We start from the raw sequence: 21,825 nt of genomic DNA, 5'->3' as shown, positions 1-21,825 counted from the left end.
TATCTTTCTAACTTCTTGCTCTCTTATTCTATCAGTTATTGAGAAAGATGTATTTAAGTCCACTATTGTTGTGAATTTACCTGTTTCTCCTTTTAGTGCTTCCAATTTTTGACTTATTTATGTTGAGAGTGTGTAATTAGGAACATTACTATTTACACTGTTACATCTTCTTAGAAGATAAAAATTTATATCAACATGAATAGTCGTTAACTTAAAAACATTCTCGGCTTAGAGTCTACATTGCCTAGTGTTATTATAGCTGCACCAGCTCTCTTAGTGTTTTGTGCAGTGTGTCTTTTAAAAATGCGATTACTTTCAACTTTCTGCATACTTAATATTTAATGTATGTCTTCATCAGCAGCCTATATTAGTTTTTGGTTTTATCCATTCCAATGATAGTCGTTTTTAAAGTAAATTTCTATCAAAGTTTAACATAGATGCAAAAAAGTGAATAATTCATAAGGATACTGTTCAGTGAATCCTTAAAAGGTGAAGGCAGCTGTATACTGAGTATCCATGTCAGGAAACAGAACACAGTCATCACTTATGGGTGCCTTTTCATGCTCCCTTCTCATCACTGTTCACCCAAGGGTGAATACTGTTCTAACACTGTACATTAGCTTCAGCTGTTTTGAATTTTTTGTAAATGGAACACTACATATATTCTGATTCATTAAAATATTTAACAAAATATTAGTGAAAAAAATAAAAATTTACATTTAATGTATTTTCTGATATTTTTGTGTTTAAATCAGCCAGTTAACTACATTTTGTATCCATCACACATTTGATAGTTTTTCTCTCCTTCTTTAATTTCTTTTGAATAAAGTATACATTATTATTATTGTGCCATTTTCCTTCCTCTATTAGTTTGCTATTTATACATTTTGATTAACCTCTTCCTTGCAAAGGGCCCCAGAGATGATAAAAATGGAAATATTAGTCTATTAAAGTCTATTAAATTTTATATTTATTAAAATTTTTATTAATTTTTTTAAAATAAATTTTTTTAAAAATTAAAATTACTAAAATATTAAAATATAAATTTTCATTCCACAACTTCCCAGAAAATGCAAGAACATTCAGACACTTTAACTCTGAAATTTACATTTCTCCCATCTTCTGTGCTTCTATTGTCATGTATTTTAATTCTCTACATGAGAATTAAATTTTGGATTTTAATCCAAAAAAGGGACTTTTAGTATTATTATTTATTTAAGTTTACCTACACACTCACCCTTTCTATTACTCTTCATTTCCTCCTCCATCTCTGTGCTTCCATCTGTGATCATTTTCCTTCTGTCTAAAGAAGTTAGTATTTCCTTTACTCTAGGCCTGCTGGCAATAAGTTCTCTCAGTTTGCTATCTCTATGTTTACTATGGTTGCTATCTCAGTTTACTGTGCTATCATTTTTGAAGGATATTTTCACTTGATATAGAATTTTAGGTTGATCATTGTTTTCTCGTATCATTCGGAGCATCTCATTCCATTGTCTCCTTGAATTCCAATATTTTGTTGGAGAGTCAGCTGTCAGTCTTATTATTGCCCCACTGAACAATTTTCTCTGGCTTCTTTTAAGATTTTCTCATTGTCTCTGGTTTTCACCAGTTCTGAAATCCATGATGCTCTTTCCTGTGTTTCACAGCACTTCGTGAATGTATGGTTTGGTATTTCTTGTCAGTTTGGGGAAATTCTCAATTATTATTACTCAAATATTACTTCTGCCCCATTTTCCCTCTCCTGCTGTGACCCCTTCACTACATACCGCATGTCTCTTACATGCTTTTCTGCCTTGTTCATCCTTTTGCATCTTCACATTGAAGCTGGATAGCTCTCTCTTTATTTCTAGAGTTCCCTTTGTAAAAAAGATTTTAACTTACTACTGCAGGTCTCCATTTTGTGATTTCGTCTTTTATCATAGTTCTTTTATTTTTGAGATGGAGTCTCGTTCTGTCACCCAGGCTGGAGTGCAGGGGCACAATCTCATCTCAGCTCACTGCAACCTCTGCCTCCCAGGTTCAAGTGATTCTCCTGCATCAGCCTCCTGAGTAGCTGGGACTACAGGCACCCACCACCACACTTGGTTAATTTTTGTATTTTTAATAGAGATGGAGCTTTGCCATGTTGGCCAGGCTGGTCTCAAACACCTTACCTCAAGCAATCCACCTGACTCAGCCTCCCAGAGTGCTGGGATTACAGGTGTGAGCCACTGTGCCCGGCCTATAGTGGCTTTGGGTTTATTCTGCTTTGTTTCTCTCTCTTGGTTTTTCAGTCAGGCCTTGTTTTCTTATATTCCGTTTTTGTTTTTTTTTTCTTTAAATTGAATACTACATATTGTATACATAAAACTGTAAATACTGCTTAACAGGATATATAGTTATCTTCTAGTAAGCACACAGTTTTGCTCATGGTGAGGATTTAGGCTATCAGCAGACTACCTTAATCCAGAGTGGATTCAGTCAAGGATTAAGATGATTTGAAGCTTAGTTGTGTCTTTATGACAGCTTCCCCCTTGTCTATTTCTAGCTTATTCTTAGTGCTAGGGTGTTGCTTTTTATTGTTCCAACTGAAAGTCTGGGATTTTTACTAGATTTCTTTTCCTTGGTGGGCCCTGAACTCCAATTTTTGTCCTTTCCCCTATCCAGTAGTGCTGCCATGTCTCTTGACCTCTCAGCTGCTGCTTTTGTGATCAGCATTGGCTGAAGGAGAGACAGGGTACCATTGCCGCCGGACGCAGCTCTTTCTCCACATCTTGGCTTAGCTCTGGTCCATCACACATATAAATGCATGCACACATGCATGCAGGCCAGCAGCTCTTCTAGTTGTTCCTGGAGAGATGCGTTGTTTCAAAACAACTTAGCTGGGCATTGTACCAACTAGAACCCCACATTTCAACAAATAATTTTTAAACATAAAAGGTTATAATTTTAGAAATTATCTTTACATTTTATTAGAAATGTATGTCTTAATGAAAGAAATAGGTGTGCTTTAAAAAACTAATTTGTATATTCATGGATAAATATGACTGATTTCTAGAATGAGACAAGCTCAGAATCAATGCTATTTCTAGTCATTAAATGTAAGTGCTGAGAAAGTTGTTCACATAAATAAATATATAGAAATAGAAGGAGTTTTTTGTACGAATGTCATTTAATTCTTTGAACTGTTTCTTTGAATGCCAAAATTGCACAGTGATCTATCATCATACATTTGAAAACAATATTTCAGCTGACAGCTCAATTAAGTTTTTCTTAAATAATGTAAAAGCAAGCACTGGAAATATCTTCTCTTTTAAGGTTTGTTATTTTGTTACTAGATTCACTCACTTTCCAACATTCGCATCAATATTTTGAACCATCTGTCTGGTGCTAAAGGCATTTACATACTGTGGCAATGCACCTTAGTAATATTCTTGATGGGTGAGAGGTATCTTTTTCTTACATAAAACAGTAAAGAACATGTTTTAGTCAGGATGACTTTAGCAATACACATGGACTTTGAGAGTCTTAGAATTGGTTTCTTTAAAACTAATTTTGCTCTTGGAAATCCCTAGGAATTAAGTCTGAAGCCTCCTGAACTAAGAAACGAGGCAGCAGTAGCTCCACTCTATGGGAACTGTAATGTCCTGGAAGCAGCTGGGCCAGAAGTGATGTTGACAGTTGGAGGTAAGAGGTGAAATCTGTCTGACAGTGGCGTAAGTTATTCTCTTCAAGGTTATCCCCCAACTAAAGCTCTATGTGCAGAGCAGAGAGAGGAAGAAACTTCGAAGCCAGGGCACATAGGACATCCTAATTACGATCTACTGGGATGATTACAGACTCAGATAATGGGGTGAGAAGCACCACCCATCAGAGGTGCTTTGAATGCAAGTGCTGCAGACACCGTTCATTTGAGTGGAAGTCATGTGTCTCTGAGAAGGGATGGGACTACCACCCAAGTGGATGGAGACTGGACAGGTGCAATCCTTCTGCTGTGTCTCTGTAGAATGGTCTCTCCGTGGTGAAATCCCCAAGGGGAAAACATCTGCCCTTACCTCTAATGTTAAAACCCAGAGTGAATAAATGACTGGCAAAGGCAACGGCCAGCAATAAATGACAATGGCAGCAAAACGGAGCGTGGAAGAGAGAGCAGTTTCAGATTCGGCAAAGTTTTAGAGGGAGCAAAGTTAATTATTCCGAGGTGAATTTGCGTGGGAGCTCTGTTTTGTTTTCTCTAGTCTTTATCTGATGGAAATCAGACTGGAGGGGGAGTGTTGTGTGAATCCCAGGAGGTAGCTGTCTAATCAGGAGTCTGCGGGCCCCTCTCCTGTATCTCCCACAGGCTCAATCTGTGAAGTGGGCGAGCATTGCTCAACCTCGCAGGCTGCTGCCTCCAGGCCATTTTCATGGCTCCACAGGGAGCATGGAATCTGGTCAGCTGAGAGCTTGCAAGTCATCCCAACACAACTGAAGAAAGCAGGGCTTTCTGAATCTCTGCCTCAGGGATCTGTGGAGAAGGCGGCAACAAGGGCGATGGGCTGCCTTGTGCAATTTCAAACATTAATCAGGGACTTGGGGCAAGATTTTGATTTCATGACAACTTTGAGGGCATGTTTTAGCTTTACTCTGTCTTGTTTCCTCATCATTCCCAGGGAGCATTACAGGGAAATGCCCTTAATTAGGGCTCATTTTTTAGGACCTACTGTTATCTCTGTCTAGAGTCTGCCTTCTTGCTGGGTATTCCCACCTCGGGCAGTCTTCTCCTACAACCTAATAAGTACATCCTGATTGGAAAAAAAGCATTAGTGAGAACTTAAAGGACAACCAATGACAGCCATCGCTAAGCCCGTGGGCTTTCGTTCAAAATAATAATAATAATAAGGCATTTCTTCTTCAAAACATATAACTTCCACCCATTAGAAAATTATTTTCATTTTTTTTTTTTCATAACACTTTACTGGCTTGGACCAAACATTGTCAACACAAATATGCAAATCTGTAACGTCTACAATATGGACGATGCCCCCCATAGATGTGGCATCCTGTGCAATTAACAGCTTTCACAGCTGTACCTGCCATCGTACCTCAAACCCCTTCATCTACAGCTGAGAAAGCAAAAGCCTCCTATAGGAGAAGTGAACGTCCCAAGGTCTCCCGGTCTGCCAGCCATCGGGTCTAGCTCTGATACTTTCCACCGTGCACACTGCCGTCCTGAAGGAGACTCGCTTCTGGCAACTCTCTCCAAGGACCACCGAGTTGAGCCCATAAAAATTACATTTCTCCAAACTTCCTAGAGCCTAGGTTTCCCCTTCCAAGTGTAGCTCCTGCTGCCTGCCAACTTTGACACATCTCGTAACAATAACCCCTGTGCGCTGCATTTTATGTGATGTGAGACAGGTGTGCAACTGTTGAATACATGTCTCAAGAGAGCTTATTAAAACAGCTAAGCCAATTAACTCTCTTAAAAGCACGTAACCTTTTCCAGGAAAATACATCTGAGGCACAGAAGCTTGTGGGAACAAGTCCTTGGGGGAAAGCACGGCCTTTGATCTCAGAGGTCAGCCTTTTCCTGGGGTCGGCCTTGCCCACGGGGCTGGGGGACCTTTGGCAGTGACTCCCTTCTGATGCGGGGCGGAAGGGGGTGGGCTAGCCTGAGCGCAGGGTGACCCTGCAGACTGGCCTTGTGTGCAGGGGTGAGAGCAAGCTGGGGAAGACAAATTAGATGAGAACCAACTCATCCATTAGCGCTGACTCTGAAAACTCAACTGAAAATGACCCACTGGGCACAGAAAGTGACTAATAGGAAACCAAGATGAGAGGGAATGTGTGCCGTACCCAGGCTGAGTCTCAGCTTCAGGGAGGCAGGTGGTGAAACTACAGCCAGGCATAATGAGGTCAAAGGCCACGCTTTCATCTCTCTATCTGCTGGTTAGCTTTAGATCAGGAAAAATCCCTGGCTCACGGTCAGGGACTGCACTTCTTCCGAGTGGGACCAGGTGAGAGGAATGAATGACCATGACTGGAATTACGGCCCCTGCAGGCTACTTGACACACTTGACATACGTGATCCACAGGGTCTTTGTGTCTGAGGCATGTGCCTCATGACCTTCTCAATCTTGAAAGGATTACAGTGACTCCATGCCTCCCACAAAGGAAGCCCTCTTGACTTTCTGCACCACACGGTTTTCCTGACCAAAGCCTCCTTCTCCGAGGAGCTGGTTTCCTCGCACTTGGATCACAGCAGCCTGGACCTACCTGGGATGCAGGATGCCAAGAGGTGCTTTAATGCAGAGCTCATCAGGGTTGCTGAACCTCTTGCCCCTGTCTAGGAATTCCTCCCTCACCCCTCCAATTTGAGTCTGTGATTCCCACGTCTTACAAATGACCTTATTCCCCATGTCTACTAGAGTCTCATGGTCTCCCAGGCTTCTCAGGTGGTTCTGAGCCGCTCACAGGAAGAGCCGAGGCGAGGAGGGAGCAGTGCCTGTGGGCCCTGCAAAGCCTCTTCTCTGCGGTTTTTGGGCAGCAGCCCGGCGCCGGCTCTCATGGCCTAGCCAGTCCTGTGGCCTTTTCGATGAACTCTGCCTCTGCCTCAGTCCTGTGGGTGAGCCCTGAGACGTGACACGGTGAGGCTCTGTCCTCCTCCCCTTCTGCATGGACCTGGTGGCCTCTCCCGCTATGCGTCCCTTTCCTAGGAGCCCCGCTTCCTGTCATGCGTTGGCCCTCATGGCCTATCCCAGAATTCTCTGGGCAATCTGGAACAGGGCTCCTGCTGCCCTCTGCGCCTCTGCAGCCTAGTGCAGGATCTGCGGAGACAGGGAGGGAACAGCAGAGACAGGCTAAGGGACTTTTGCACGCCTCGCAGTGAATGAGTGACTGCACGGATCTGGAATCCATGTTCTGGCTTTTTAAAAGAAAATCTTCTGCCCCGAAGTTCCCCAAGTGCCCCAGTGAAGTGCTGGAAATACTACAGCTGAACAGGAGGGACAGGCAGGTGGGGGCGCAGCTCTCTGCACACAAAGGGCTCAGGTGAGGCAAAAGTGCCACCTCTCTGTTCCACCACAGCGAAGTCCCTCCAACAGACTCTGGATCAGGCAGCTGGGAGCCCACAGACTCAGCTAGGAAAGGTGCAGCAGAGGCTGGCAGGGCCCCCTGGTCCCGCAACCCACATTTCTGCTGTAGGAGGTGTTTGGTGCTGACACAGAATGGGGCCTAGGCCTAGGAGGAAGGCAGACGATACAGAAAGAGTGCAGTCTGCCCCACTCACCAAACACCCCAGACTCTGGCATTCTCCTCTGAGGGCCAATTTAATATGGGGGTACCAACCTGGAGCCCCCTTCTTTAATTTGCCAGGACTCCTTCCCCACCAGTCTGCCACCCGGGACTGTGCTCTGGGGAGTTGGGTTGGCACAGCTGGGAAGGCCAGTGGGAGCCCCAGCAGTGCCAGCCCCTCTCCAGACCTGGCCAGAAACCAGGTCCTGGTACAAGGACCTCTCGTGGGACTAGGGTCAGACAGCCCCAAACGGCAGCCCTGCCACCCACTTCCCCCTGCATGTTCCCTCAGCCTCTACTTCCCCAGTCCTGTGGAGGGGATTGGGGGCAGCCTTTCCCCTGGGATTCTCTGGAGAGCCCCCTCTTTCTGCAGGTGTCTGGAGCAGCCAAGGCTGTCCAGGGAGCCCGAGGTCAAGTCCAATGGCCTAACTAAGGTAGGAGGCAAAAGGAGGTGGCAGGACCGCCTCACCCAGCTCCTGAGCCCCACTCCCAGCGCCTGCTCCAGGTCAGACGGCACGCTCCATGGGAAGGAAGCTTCTTCACCCTAAACAAGCTCCGAGCAGGCAGGACACAGAGAGGCCCCAGGAGCCGTAGCTGGCACTTGACCTTGAGAACAAGGTCTTCCTCACTGGGTCCCACCCTGGGGTACAATCCTGCATTCATGGTTCCTTTATGTAAGGCACCGAGGAGTGTCAGGATGAAACAGTGTGTGGCCTGAGAGCCCATGGTCCTGGCCCTGGTTGAAATTCAGCGGAGGACAGAGGGCACTGAGGAAGGAAGGGCAGGCCCTGGGAAGGATTGGGCCGAGCAGGGCAGACCAGGTGGAGCGCCAGGAGGAGGAAGAGGTGAGCAGCCTGAGAAGGGCCTTCCCGCATTCATGCGCTGGCCTAGCCACTGCCTCAAGGAGAGCCCCCGAAACACAGTTCACTTGTTCTAATCTGCAGGCGCCTGAGTGCAGGGTTGCACGTGGAGCGACTCGCTCAGCCTAAGGAACGCCTGTCCTTCCCGAGTCCCTTCTGCCTTATCTTCTGTCTTCCACCCTTCCTCCTTCCTTTGCCTTGCTGTTTCTCCCCTTTCACCTCCCTGCCTCCTTTTCTTTCTTCCTTCCTTTCCTTTCTATCCTCTCCCCTTTTTCTTCTTTCTTTTTTCCTTCAACATGAAAGCATCAAATGACACATACTGTTTTCCATTCCTGAGGCAGCACTCAATTGATTTTAAGAAGTCGTCACAACACAGCTCCAGGCAGACGAGATGAAGCCTGTGGTTGGTCTCCTTTGCCCGCTGCACGTGTTGTGCTGTGATGCAATTATTTTTGACACACCTGGCTGCGTGATTAGGCTCTGAGCTTCTTGGTGGCAGGGCTGTGGCACATTTCGTCCGTGTCCCATGTGTCAGGTACACAGGCCACACAAGAAAACCACCATGGAATGAACACATCAGTGAACAGCATAGGCAATTGATTTCCAAATTTCTTTTTCAGAGAAACCTTTTCCCAAAGGAATCCCAGATATCTCCTGCCTCTCCAGCCCCTGAGCCCCTGAAACTTGACTGGGAAGCTGAGGGCAAGTGAATGCAGTTTGAAAACCTCCGGTAGATATGCGATGCATGTCAGGGAATTCCTTACTGTAAACCCACAGGGGCCGGTGACTGCCCAAGAATGAATGGAGTATTATGCAATTGTGTTGAAACGAATTTGGAACAAAGCAATCTGGCTGGAAATAATTTGGTTAGCACATCAATTTGGTCAACACAATAATTTGGTTTAAAAGGAATATTCATGGCTCTCTGATTTTAAGCTTTTTTTTTTTTTTTTTTTTGGTTTAGTTTGTCTGCTGTTACTCACCTGTCCTCTCTTTTTTGTGTATATCCCAGTTAATTTTCAGCCAATTTTCAAGGGTTGACTAATGATGTTTAGAAATTAGTTGAAACGGCTGGGCGCAGTGGCTCACGCCTGTAATCCCAGCACTTTGAGAGGCCGAGACAAGTGGATCATGAGGTCAGGAGTTGAAGACCAGCCTGGCCAAGATGGTGAAGCCCTGTCTTTACTAAAAATAGAAAAATTAGCTGGGCATGGTGGCGGGTGCTTGTAATCCTAGCTACTCGGGAGGCTGAGGCAGAGAATTGCTTGAACCTGGGAGGCGGAGGTTGCAGTGAGCTGAGATTGTGCCACTGCACTCCAGCCTGGTGACAGAGAGAGACTCCGTTTCAAAAAAAAAAAAAAAAAGAAATTAGTTGAAACAACCTGAATTGTTTTTCTTGCTATAAAAACAATGCATCCTTGTTACACAAGGTCAGAAATCATAATGTTAAAGAAATGAAACAGCCGCAAAGTCCAGAGCTGGCCAGGGTTGTGCTGTTAATAAATGCAGATGCTCCTTTGCAGTCCCCGTGATGCTCAGCAACATTAAATGCTCACGATGCCCACTCCGTCTTGCATCCTTTTGGCCTCTGTAATGAGTGTGTGTCAACAGTTGTCAAGTAGTGTCACTGTCTCAGGGAAGCCTTTCCCTGCCTCTCAGATGGGACGGGCCCCTCATCGGATGGCTACGCAGAGTGATGCTACCTTCCCTTGATTTTCACAGCTCTGCTGGGACTTCTCCTGCTTCAAAAGACTTTCTTCCTTGGTGTCCTTTGCAGGCTCACCCTCCTCCATCTGGTTACTAAAAATTAGATTTCCTCAAGGCTGTGTCCAGGATCCTTTTTCTTTCCAGTTCTGCACTCTCCCCGGGTAAACTTCTCCATTCCCACAGCTGCGCTGACCTCTGATGCGCCACTGAGTCACGTCTTTGTATCTCCAGCTCTCTTCTCTGAGCTTCAGACCTGGCAGCTCGACGTCCCAGAGCCAACTCCGAGTTGATGTCCCTCTGCCTCCAGACTGCTCCTCTTTCAGCCACGCCTGATTCAGTGAAGAACCACCATCTATGCAGTTCTGTGAGCAAGAAGCCCAGGGCCATTCCTGTCATCGTCCAATCCCTCACTCCCAAATCCAATCCATCAGCAGGTCCTGGCAGTTCCAATTTCTAAGGGTGCCTCCCACCCAGCCATTTCTCACCACTTCTGTTACCCAGTCTGAGCCATGCTCACCTGCTCCCCAGGTTTCCACAATGACTTCCTGATGCGTCCGTCGCCCTCATTCACCCACCCTGGATGCCGCCATTCCATTCAGGTTGCAGCCAGAGTAGTGCTTTCAAAATGCAAGTATGATGCCGTCACATTCTTCCTTAAAACCTTCCAGTGACTTCTTATTCATTTCGGGATCAGAATAAATGCTTCAGCGTGGGCCAGATGCTCATGCCTGTAATCCCAGCTCTTTGGGAGGTTGAGGTAAGAGGATTGCTTGAGTCCAGGATTCGAGACCAGCCTGGGCAACATAGTGGACCCTTGCCACCCCCAACTCCATGCACATCTCTACAAAACGTAAAAAACTTAGCGGGGTGCGGAGGGGTGCACCTATCAACCCACCTACTTAGGAAGCTGAGGTGTGAGTACTCTTTGAGCCCAGGAGGTCGAGGCTGCAGTGAGCTACGATTGCACCACTGCACTCTAACCTGGGCAACAGAGAAAGACCCTGTTTCAAAGAAAAAAAAAAGTGTTCAGCTTGGTTGTTAGAGCCTGGCCTGGCCTCAGCCTCTCTCCCCCTTATCCACACCACACCTCTCCTCCCTTCTTTCAGTGTCTTGAAACTTTCATGCTTCCCACCCTATCCAGGATCTTAGCACCTGCTGCTCCTTGGGTTTGGGGTCTCCTTCCCACCTTACCCATGCCCTCATTGTCACTTTCTAAGGACACCTTTGTTAACCCTCTCAGATGGAGCTAGACTCCTTATTAGATGATGTCATCATGCTTGCTTTTCATGATTGTACTTTTGATAACTGTACTTATACATTTATTTGGATAAGTATTAGATTGTCTACCTCCTTCACTGGATGGTAAGTTCTCAGGAGGGAGTGCAGGTGAGGAGGGTCTGTATCTGCTTTTGCTCATGGCTGTCTCCAGAGAGTTCATCCCAAGGCCTTGAGTCACACCCTTTAAAGATGTTTTGTGAAGAAATGGATTTGCCATGATTTTTGAAGGATGGATGCTCGTCCCTGGATTTCTCTTTAAGACTTTCTAATCAACATAAGGGATGCTGCTAAAAAACTATGCACTCTTTTGGCCAAGATACCATCCTGCAAAGGGAGATTGGATGTGGTTAGACAGCTATAAGAACTTTTGAACACTGGAGGAATCACTTCGGCAGACAGCAGTCCAGAGAGGCAGCATCTCTTCCATTTCTCTGCAGCAGAAACGGTCGATGCCCAGAAACCCTGCAGGATGCTTTTGAGGATCATTTTGTGGAGACAATCTCACTCTTGAGATGTGAATTTGCAATCCTTTTCTTGCTGTCAAAGACAACATCAGCAATGCAGATCTTGCTGAAGTTACTGACAAAGGAAATGATGCAATGTGAATTCAACCCAAAGAGGCTTACAGAGTTTTGACCCAAGCCTACCCTTGCCAGACAACATTAATTGCAGAAGCTTAGGTTTCATTTGATACTTTGATGAGTTTTTAACACATTTCTATTGCATTAAAAAAATCAAATCAATTAACTATCATAAGTATGTGTGTGTTATCACATCAATGACTACTTGGCAATCCTCAGCATTGTAATCTCTTATCCTACATGACAACAAAAGTGTGAGTGTAGTGGATGTGGATGCATTCTTCTGGAAAGACGTCTACAGTTTTTATCAGTTTCCTAAAGAGGTTCTTGACTAATGAGGGCAGGAACCAGCAGATTATGCCTTGACTCAGGCCTCTTTCAGTCCTAAAATTACATAAATCACAAAGTCTAATGCCAAACTGGTAATGTTATTTAAAAACTAGTGGATATCCAGACCACTTGTGTTTGCAATGTTTTGACATCTGCCTGAAAAAAAATCCAGTTTTTATCCAGAGGATTGGTGTCACATGCCTAGAGGCCGTGACTTAGCTGTCAGGTTTACTCACACCTCTGTATGAGCAATGCTGAGCTCCTGATTTTCCCTGTGCCTGAGCCTCTGCTTCTAAGATCAGCCTGACTGAAGGTTGTCAAGGAGCTACCATGGCAAGAAAGAGAAAGAGGCTGGAGCTGACCTGTAATTCTTGACCAGTAGCCAATGCATTCCTCTTATTATCCAGATGACATCACCTTGATTATAACAAGCAAAATTTGATAGAAGCTGAGTCAAATGCCCACCCACTAACTCCCCACCCAGCCCACTGCTGGAAAGTGTGGGAGTGGAAGCCAGGTGCAAATGTATCTTTCTCTACGTAGAAGGTGACTTATTGGTCTGAAGGCCTGCCCTGGACAGGAAGAGGCCAGGAGAAGAGCCCAGACCCACACCCAGCCCCATTCCAGGAGCATATGAGTGGTTGCATCCAAGTCCTCCTTACTGCTTGGCTGTAGGGAGTTAACATTGCCAAATGCATGGTGGGAGATGTGAACTTAGAACTCCAAAAAGTATTAAGCACAGACTCTTAAAAAGCTGCTTTTTTTATTCCTTTTTTGTATTTTATAATAGTCATAAGAATAAACTTAAAAACTGCTGCTACCATGTAAGGTAGCCCTGCTTATCCAAAGATATCAAGCTGCATTTCTACACCATATCTTACTATTCTCCCATATTCCCTATTTTTCCTCCTTCCTCCCATAATTCTTCTCTGCTTTGGGTTGCTTTCCAGTATGAATTGAATGTTGGAGTCTCTTCCTCACCGCCCTCCACTCCCACCAATTCCTTTAACATTAGACTAGAAGGATAGGGTGGAGGGATTAAGTGAGTGAACAACACACACTCAGCTCTCACTCCTTGCAGAACACAACTGGGTCCTATATACAGTTTCTGGCTGATTTGGGGGGCCTACCCTGACTTAGGGCCTGGGATCTTTTCCAGAGGCATATTTCTCCCTGAACTCCAATGGCAACATTGGGCGGGTGCTAAAGGGCCTGGTGAACGATATTAAACGCCTCAAGACTTGAGGTGGAGTATGTTGGACTCTTCACTGTGGATCAATTTTTCAGCCTGCTGCTTTATCTACCTGACAGGAAGACTTGAACTAGTGCCATTTCTAAATTGCACTTCTAAATATTGACTTAATGGCGAGACTCAGCGTGTCATAACCCAGTTCACTAGAGCAACGAAGATTTTCCAGACCTCACCAAGAGGTCTGTACAATATCCTGTGGGGAGTGGAGAAGGAAAAGGAGGATTTAAGAAGAAAAATACAATCAAGTCATGTTTTGAAGAAATGCCTCTGCAACTCGCTTAATCTTACAGAGACACATGAGTGCTTACTGGGCTATTGGCTAAGGCTGGAGGGAACCAGGGTGGACACAAAAATGACAGCAGTGACCAGAAATACTGCAGCTGCCCCCCAGGAAGATGAGAGGGTGTCAGGCACGCCCTGCTGGGCTGGCAGCAGAGACAGCTGGCTCTCTGAGTGCTTCGTTTGAGTATCCAGTTTAGAAGGACTAGACAGCGTCTGAGAGACTAGAGACTTTATTCTATATCTATGACGACTTCAACACAGCCAGATCTTCAGTGAATCTCCATTTAGGTCACTGAGGAAGCTCTAGGAGGCTATCTTTATAGCTTCTTTCCTCCTGACAGTTAACAGTATAACTGATCTTAAAGCATTTCTGTCACATCCCATTAGCTGTTAGACTGTGGATCAGAGGAAGAGATTGGTCCCTTCTTGTCCTGAAGGAGCTGTTTTGGAGGAGCAACAAGATATTTTTCATGCAAATTAGCTTTCAGATTTCTTTAGACACTCAGTGATATATAAGAGGAGATAAAGGCCTAGAGCAGTGGCTCAGGCTTGTAATCCCAGCACTTTAGGAGGTCAAAGCGGGTGGATCACCTGAGGTCAGCAGATCAAGACCAGCCTGGCCAACATGGTAAAACCCTGTCTCTACTAAAAATACAAAAATCAGCTAGGTGTGGTTGTGCACGCCTGTAATCCCAGCTACTCCGGAGGCTGAGGCAGGAGAATCACTTGACCCAGGGAGGCAGAGGTTGCAGTGAGCCGAGGTCACACCACTGCACTCCAGCCTGGACAACAAGAGTGAAACTCTGTCAAAAACAAAAGGAAATATAGCATAATAATAATACCCTGTACTGCTGCAGAGAGAAGTGAGTGCAACACGGCAGCTGCCCCTCGGTAGGATCTCCTCCCACTTGGCCATAGCACTGGCATCCTGGCTGCTGAAAGCCCCTCTCTAGGAGATATTATGTGGAGGGAGCTCAAGGGGTGTTGGCAGGAAGGTTTTGTGTGTGAGGGTGTGCTCTTCAAAGCAGGAAAAACTTAAGTCCCAAGACAGAGAAAGTCAAACTAACCAGATATCATGGAAGATGACCCCCATGGTATTGGCCATATTTATCTTGATGGTCCTTAGATTTGTTTCCAGGTGGTCCCTAATGCAGTGTGCCTAATCCATTCCCTCCCTATGTATGAACTTGTTGATAATAATGCCTCTGAGAATGACCTCAAAGTGCAACAAAATCCTTGTGCCTTGACCTCATTATACTTGCTAGAAGAGCCAAACTCACCCCTAGGTTTGACTCCTCTAGCAAGCCTGATGGGCCTGGGCCATGCACTGACTTGCTTCCTTAAATCTAGTCCACCTCCATGAAAAGTTGTCTCCTTGTAAGATAATGGGATCTTCCTAAACTCTTCCTTTGCTCAAAAGTGTCTTGCGTCGCCGAGATGGCTGCTATGGAGGGAATCTTAGGTGTCTTCTGAAGAAACTGTGATCAATCCCCCTGAAACTGTGTCTGCTGGGAGAGCCTATGCCAGCTATGTCTTTGTTGCTCGGCCCAGCTGTGAATTCATGCAGCCTGCGCTGGCCTTCAGAAGCTCACCTGCGGGTATGGCCACTGCTCTGCAGCAGCTTCTGGGGCACGCGCTGCGCCGCAGCTGGGTGGTGGGCTGCCCTCCGATGTCTCCATGTGTCTGTGTTCCGTGCACCTCTGACAGCTGGATAGCCTGGAGTGCCCCAACAGCTCCCCACACACCCACTTCCATCCAGCATCCTCCAAACTCCTGCCGAAGGCCTACGCACTCCTTGTGGGCCTTCACCCCACTCTCCACTGCCCCCTCCCTACAGACCACACATCTCGCAACCCACTGCCCTCTCACAGACCCTTCAGGCTGTCCTCAATCCAGACCAGTGTTACCCCCTCAGCCACTTGACCCCATCTCCTACAGGCTGCTCTTCATAATGCCTTCAACTTTCTAGGCCTCCCCTGGTATCTTCCTCCATAATGGCCATCATCAGTATGACACCATTGAAAATTAGGAAAAAAGTGTCTATTGCCATGTGTGTGGGAAAGGTAAACTGCCCACTTACCTAAATAATGAATCCCACCAATGGAAAGACAATGGGAAGCCGGTTATATTGTTATCACTGAATCCTCTCATCCTTAATGAAAGATATTCAGTGACCAAGATGAGGGTATCCCGAGGACTTCTCACAGCAGCCGAGGCAGTTTACATGACTACTTACCTCGTTGAGCTAGGGTGTAGCTCAGGAGTCTTAACACAAAGGGACTGCATTTCATGGACTACCAAGAAATAGTGAGTGCTTCCAATTATCTTTTCAATATTGTAGAGGAGTTCAAACACATATAGAAATGGTACACTATTTTTTTAAGCCAATAAGCACCCTATAATTTCTCTCTCCTGTATATCCAACATTTTGCACATGAAAAAAGCAAGCTATCCTGTGGTGTTTGCTAAGTCAAGAGAATCAGGAAATAGCATTATGTCCAGTATGATGTTAGAGAGTTAAAAATACATTTTAGAAAAATGTGCCCATAAGATATATTTCTTTTCTTTTCTTTTTTCTTTCTTTCTTTCTTTTTTCTTTTTTTTTTTTTTTTTTTGAGATGGAGTTTTGCTCTTGTTGCCCAGACTGGAGTGCAATGGCACTATCTCAGCTCACCGCAAACTCCTCCTCCCGGGTTCAAGCAATTCTCCTGTCTCAGCCTCCCGAGTAGCTTGGATTACAGGCATGCACCACCACTTCGGCTAATTTTGTATTTTTAATAGAGACGGGGTTTCTCCATGTTAGACAGGCTGGTCTCGAACTCCCAACCTCAGGTGATCCACCCGCCTCAGCCTCCCAAAGTGCTGGGATTACGGGCGTAAGCCAACGTGCCTGGCCAAGGCATATTTCTTAAATAAAGATCTCATTTTCCAAACCACGGCTTGGTCTTCAAACAGTAACTTGACACTGACTGTTCTTGGAGACTCTACGATGATTTGAGATTTGGAATGGATGTCCACACTCACCTGGCCAGTAGTACATGTAGACCTTCCTTTTGGCCTTGGTCAGAGTGACCCACAGAGGTTCTGACCCATTCCACCAGAGAGGCATCAGGCTGTCTTTGTTGACGCCAATGTCAAAGGACTTGTTGGTGTTGGGGTCCCACATGTAGTTCCCGATCATCTGATGGACTTCACAGTGGCGGCCTATGTCAATGAGAACACAGTTGTCAGTTTACAGTTCTGGTGGTTTCTATTTTCATCTTTGTTCCTTGATCATAGAAGCCATTCATGATCGTTTAGGAAGTACAGAACAGCATAAAGATTTGCTTTTGACTTTTAAAAAAAAATTAGATTTTTTTTCTTAAGCGTGCCATGAAGATAGACAATCCAGTAAGATGTCCACTAACTGACGGAGGGTGGGGTCATTTTGAGTGACGTCACCCTGTCAAGTCAGCTGTTTTAAGTTACACTGAGGACACTGTGTGCAGAGCTTGAAGTCTAAATATGAATTAGCATGGACATCCGTGGATTCCTCTGAGACTTGGTCTCCGGTTCTCACTCCAGAGCCCTCTCTGCACCCTCCAAACCTCCTCCCGTGAGATCAGGAATCTAGCTGTTACAGCATTTGTTCTTTCCTTTCTTAGATAAGAGGAGCTGTTGCTTCAGTGCTGAACAGTGATAAAACCTATGACGTTTGGAACAGAATGGCGAAAAATAGATTCAACTTTGAAAAACAAAGCAAGAAAACAACCCTCCAAATGCAGTGTTATATAGAAATGAGGGCTGGTTCTGTTGAGCACAGCTTAGTCCCAGAAGACAAGCCAGAAGTGAGAGACGCAAACGCTTGGACTCTTTTGAAACATTAGGCTTAAATTATTTATTTTGGAGCAATCTGTTACATCTTTAAAGTAAAAATAACACAAACATTGGCAAGTGCATCAAAAATTGCTGCAATTTTAGTGAGCGTCATTTGGCACCGGGATGAAACATGCTTCACTGAGCTGCCTAACTATGCTTAATCAAGTGGCTTTTCTTCTTTGTTTTACTGTTGTTGTTTCTTCTCCCCACCCCCTCCCCAAATTTTATTTTTAAACAAAAACAAAGAAAAATTATAAAATACTATTTGGAAAATAGACACTAAAAATATCAAATGGAAAAAACTTTCATTTCATCCCAGAAAGCAAGGCATGCCACAAACTATGCTACTATGCTCCCAGAGATCCCCCCAAAAAATGTTTTTTACCCAAAGCTATAGAATTAGTGTTTTGATCTTGACCAAAACTTTCAAATTAAAAAGATTAATAAAATTAAAAATAAAATTAAGATGTTGAGCAATTTCTGCAATGGTTAAGGAAGTTATTTTATTTATTGTCTCAACTAACATGTATTCAGTGCTCTTATATATATAGTTCCATGAATTGTAGGCTGTGATAGGTGTAGAGATTCCAATCTGAGTAAATGCCATGCCCATCCTCAAGTGGCTTGTAATTTAATACTCAACAGAGGGTCCTCTGTGTAAAAGAGCCAGGCTTCCCGGGGCTGGGTCTGAGAAGGAGGACAGGTTGCAGCCATAACTTCAGAATTATGATGACCCTCGCTCACCCTGTTGCAGGGGATAATTCCTAGTATGTTCTCACCAACTCATTAAAAGTAGGGTCCTAATTTTATTGGTTTAACTATATTATCGTTTTTAGTATATGAAAGTTGAATCATATTAAGAGAGCCCCTCTTACAAGTAAAAGTACTTATCTAGTCCCTTTATTCAAAATTTTGCATTGTTTCACAAATTGTATCATCCTAATGATGCTTACTCATCCTTTCACAAGGCAAGATAATCATGATCATATCCATAGGAAAAGGCCTCCTTCATGGACAGTCTTTCCCTATAGATCCTCTGATGCCCTCCCAAGTCCAGGAGGATTCAACTGCAGCTGGTGTGCAAAGAAGCTGAGCAAATATGCAGAATCAGAAGTGGGTGTGGGAAGCATCATTCCTGAGGTCAAGAACCAAAGCCTCTGAATGAATCACCAGGAAAGGACCAAGGATATCAGACATGGGAATAATAGGGACAGATGCTGAATGAGTGGGGTGGAGGGATTTCTGCTTCCAAGCTTGAATTGTTTGGACCATTTTAGAACAAGGGCATGAAACCCAAAGATAAATGGAGGCTTCACATGATGTGCTTTTCACAAGGCTGCATACAAGGAAGCATGAAACAACCAAACAACAATTTTTAAAGTACGTATAATCTATACTTGTATATCTCAGAAACCCCATATCATTTGGTGAAAATTTCTCTCTTCTCTTCAACACACATATTTAGCACTCTGGACTCTAAATTGTCCAAACTCGCTCATTCTTCTTTGTTCTCTGCTCTCTGGGTAGAAAGTTATGAGGAGCTTCTTGTGGGTTGCAGAGCTGTCGTATGGCTGGATTGTGTGTGTGCATGCATGCACAGGTGTGAGAGAGACAGAGACACAGAGGGAGACAGAGAAAGACAGAGAGAGAGATGGAGAGAACATTCTCCCCAGAGAATTCCTGCAAGGTGGGGTGCTTCCAAGAAGGTCACCTCAGACTCCTGTGGAGAAGTCGGGTTGGGTTTGTTCTTTTGGTGGATTGGGTCCTGAGATGAAATGGGAGAGTGTGCTGTCCGCAGGGCTTCCTTTGCTCTGCAAAGAGCGGCCTTTCCTGGAAGCCAGCAGGAGGAGGCTGCTTCAGATTTTCTCCTCCCTTCCATGAATACAGTAAGGCTGCAGTCTGTGCTTGCAACAGTCGAAGTCGACTCAGACTCAAGCTGATTTCCCTGCCAACCCTCTCTCTCTCTCTTGCTGTTTCATTTGTATTGCCTCGGTAAAAGTGGTGGCTGAAAGAACAGAACAGAACACAATGTACTGGTTTCTGCAGCCCACGAGCTCTCATCTCCATATTCCTGCCTGACCCATATCTATTTTTATACATCTGCAGCTCTGGGTTTTTCTCTGGTTGTGCTTTCCAAACAGAGCTTGGATGTGGTTTGGTTTTTTGGTCTCTTTGCTCAAGGCTTGAGTAGAAACTTTCCTGACATTCTCCAACACCACAGTTGCAGGTGGTTTTCAGGTATGATGTAAGGAACGTCTACTGCTCTTCCTCCTGCAAATAACGACTCTGGAGGCTTTGAAATCTGTGTTTGCCTTTCTCAGAGAGAGCTCCTGGAATTGTCATACAGCTAGAACTGCTGTATGAAGGGGGTGGGATATGACACCTTCAGCGTTCATTCCCCAGTGTCTTACTCAAGTGTGTTCAGATGTAATGACCATCACAAGAAGTTTCTTAGCAAGCTCCCAGAAACCTCTGAACCATGTTATATGTTTCATCTCAGAAATGGCTGGCCTTTTCTGGCCAGAGAAGGTAGAGGATATGTCCATCTTATCTACAGCTCATGGTCACGGAGACTTTCTCTTTGACCTCTGAGTCCTCTGCTAGACTAGACCCAACCTTGGGCTTCCCTCCTTTTTCTTGTAGAGTCCAGGTTGAGCAAGAATCCTGCTAAGTCAGTTTAGTGATAATCCTCCACGCTTGGTATCTGACCACCCTCAATATCTCACCACCATGCCTGCCTTCAGCAAGAGTTCTGTTGAGTAGATCTAGCCAGAATTCCATTTCTCCTGATGTTTCTTCTTAGTAGTTTTCCATCTACTGACCCCACCATGTTCCTTGTCTGTCAATCTCTATTTGCCTGTTGTACTTGGAGTGGAGCCCAATCTCTCTCGCACTGTTGGATCCCATTGCAGCGTCCTTCCATCTATCACAGTAGTTCCTCCTTAAAGGAAGTTTGCCTTACCGTCTTTAACAAGCATCATAAATAAGTATTTCTTGTCTTTCTTTCTTCTGTCTTTCTGTCTTTCTCTTTCTTTCTTTCTTTTTCTTCTGTCTTTCCTTCTTTTTCTCTTTCTCTATTTCTTCTTTCTTTTTTCTTTCTCTCTCTCCTTCCTTCCTTCTTTCCTTTCTTTCTTCCTTTCTTTCTTTTTTCTCTTTCTTTCTTTCTTTCTCTCTCTCTCTGTCTCTCTCTTTCTTTCTTTCTTTCTTCCCAATCTCACTTTGTCACCCAGGCTGGAGTGCAGTGGGGCAATCATTGCTCACTGCAACCTCAGCCTCCCCAGGTTCAACCTCCTCCTCAGCCTCCCAAATAGCTGGGACCACAGGAATGCGCCACCAAGCTTGGCTAATTTTTTTTTTTTTTTTTTTTTTTTTTTCTGTAGAGGCAGGGTTTTGCCATGTTGCCAAGGTTGGTCTCAAACTCCTGGGTTCAAGTGATCCACCTGCCTGAGTATCCCAAAGTGCTGGAATTACAAGCATGAGCCACTGTGCCCAGCCAAGTTTCTCTTTAACAGTGGATATCTATAAGGTTGCTACTGCTTAGAGTTCAATCAGTCTTAATTTTTTCTCACTGTTTTCAAACAGTCAATGCTAATTCCTTTTATAGTTCCTTACCTCTTTTATTCTTTTTGCTTTCACTCAACATGTATTTATCAGATAATGTTTGCATGCTAAGTATATAAAGATAAAAAAGAAATGGTTGCTGTCTTTGGCTTACAGTCTGCCATGGACAATAGTAGTAGGCACAGTGGTTAAGGGAACGAATCTTGGAGTCAGATTGTATAGGTTCAAGTATAAACTCTACTTTTTACTGTCTGCATGACCTTGGACAAGTAGCTTAGACTCTCTGAAGCCTCAATTTCCTCATCTGAGTAATGGGCAGCGTAACAATTATTGTGAACAGTCATCCCTTTGTGTGGCCGTGTGGAACCATAAAAATGGCTGTGCAAGCCAAAACCATGAAAAGCTATCTTAATAATCAGTGGGGTGGGGTGGGGGGAATAGGATTGTTCTGTGACATTTAAAAATGTTTGTCAAAATATTGAAAATTCTCCTACTATCAGTTATACAAGAAAATGAAGGAAGAATTATACAATTATAATTTATTAGTATTTTATAATTTACAATATTAGAAAGGTTGAGAATTAAAGGGCACTATTTCTTTGTAAGAAATTTACAAAGAATGCTTTGAACAGTACTTGGCTTCTTCCAGAGGTATAACAAAATATGAGCGAACATCTTTTCCATGCCTTAGGGAATTGTTATCTTCTTTCTAAGTATAGATTGGCTTTCAACATCTTATCCTTTGTGCTTTCAATGTCATAAAATAGCTCCAGGCGTTCTTTAATGTGAAGTTTTTGCTGGTGTCACTTCGTCTGGGACATCTTCATCCTTTTTTCACAACTTTTTTCTTCATTTATGTCAATAA

At 44.5% G+C, this 21,825-nt stretch overlaps 1 protein-coding gene across 1 annotated transcript in view; it reads right to left on the bottom strand.

Moving 5' to 3' along the window:
- ENPP6 (ectonucleotide pyrophosphatase/phosphodiesterase 6) overlaps nt 1-21,825 on the bottom strand; it is a 120,447-nt gene that overhangs the window by 45,331 nt on the left and 53,291 nt on the right. Inside the window, exon 2 of the mRNA XM_050791680.1 lies at nt 16,566-16,745. Coding sequence (XP_050647637.1) covers nt 16,566-16,745 — 180 coding nt within the window. The remainder of the gene's footprint in view (nt 1-16,565; nt 16,746-21,825) is intronic.

Source organism: Macaca thibetana, chromosome 5 (genome assembly GCF_024542745.1).
Source record: "Macaca thibetana thibetana isolate TM-01 chromosome 5, ASM2454274v1, whole genome shotgun sequence".
In the NCBI taxonomy this organism is placed as follows: Eukaryota; Metazoa; Chordata; class Mammalia; order Primates; family Cercopithecidae; genus Macaca; species Macaca thibetana.
This window is presented reverse-complemented; position numbering and strand designations above follow the sequence as displayed.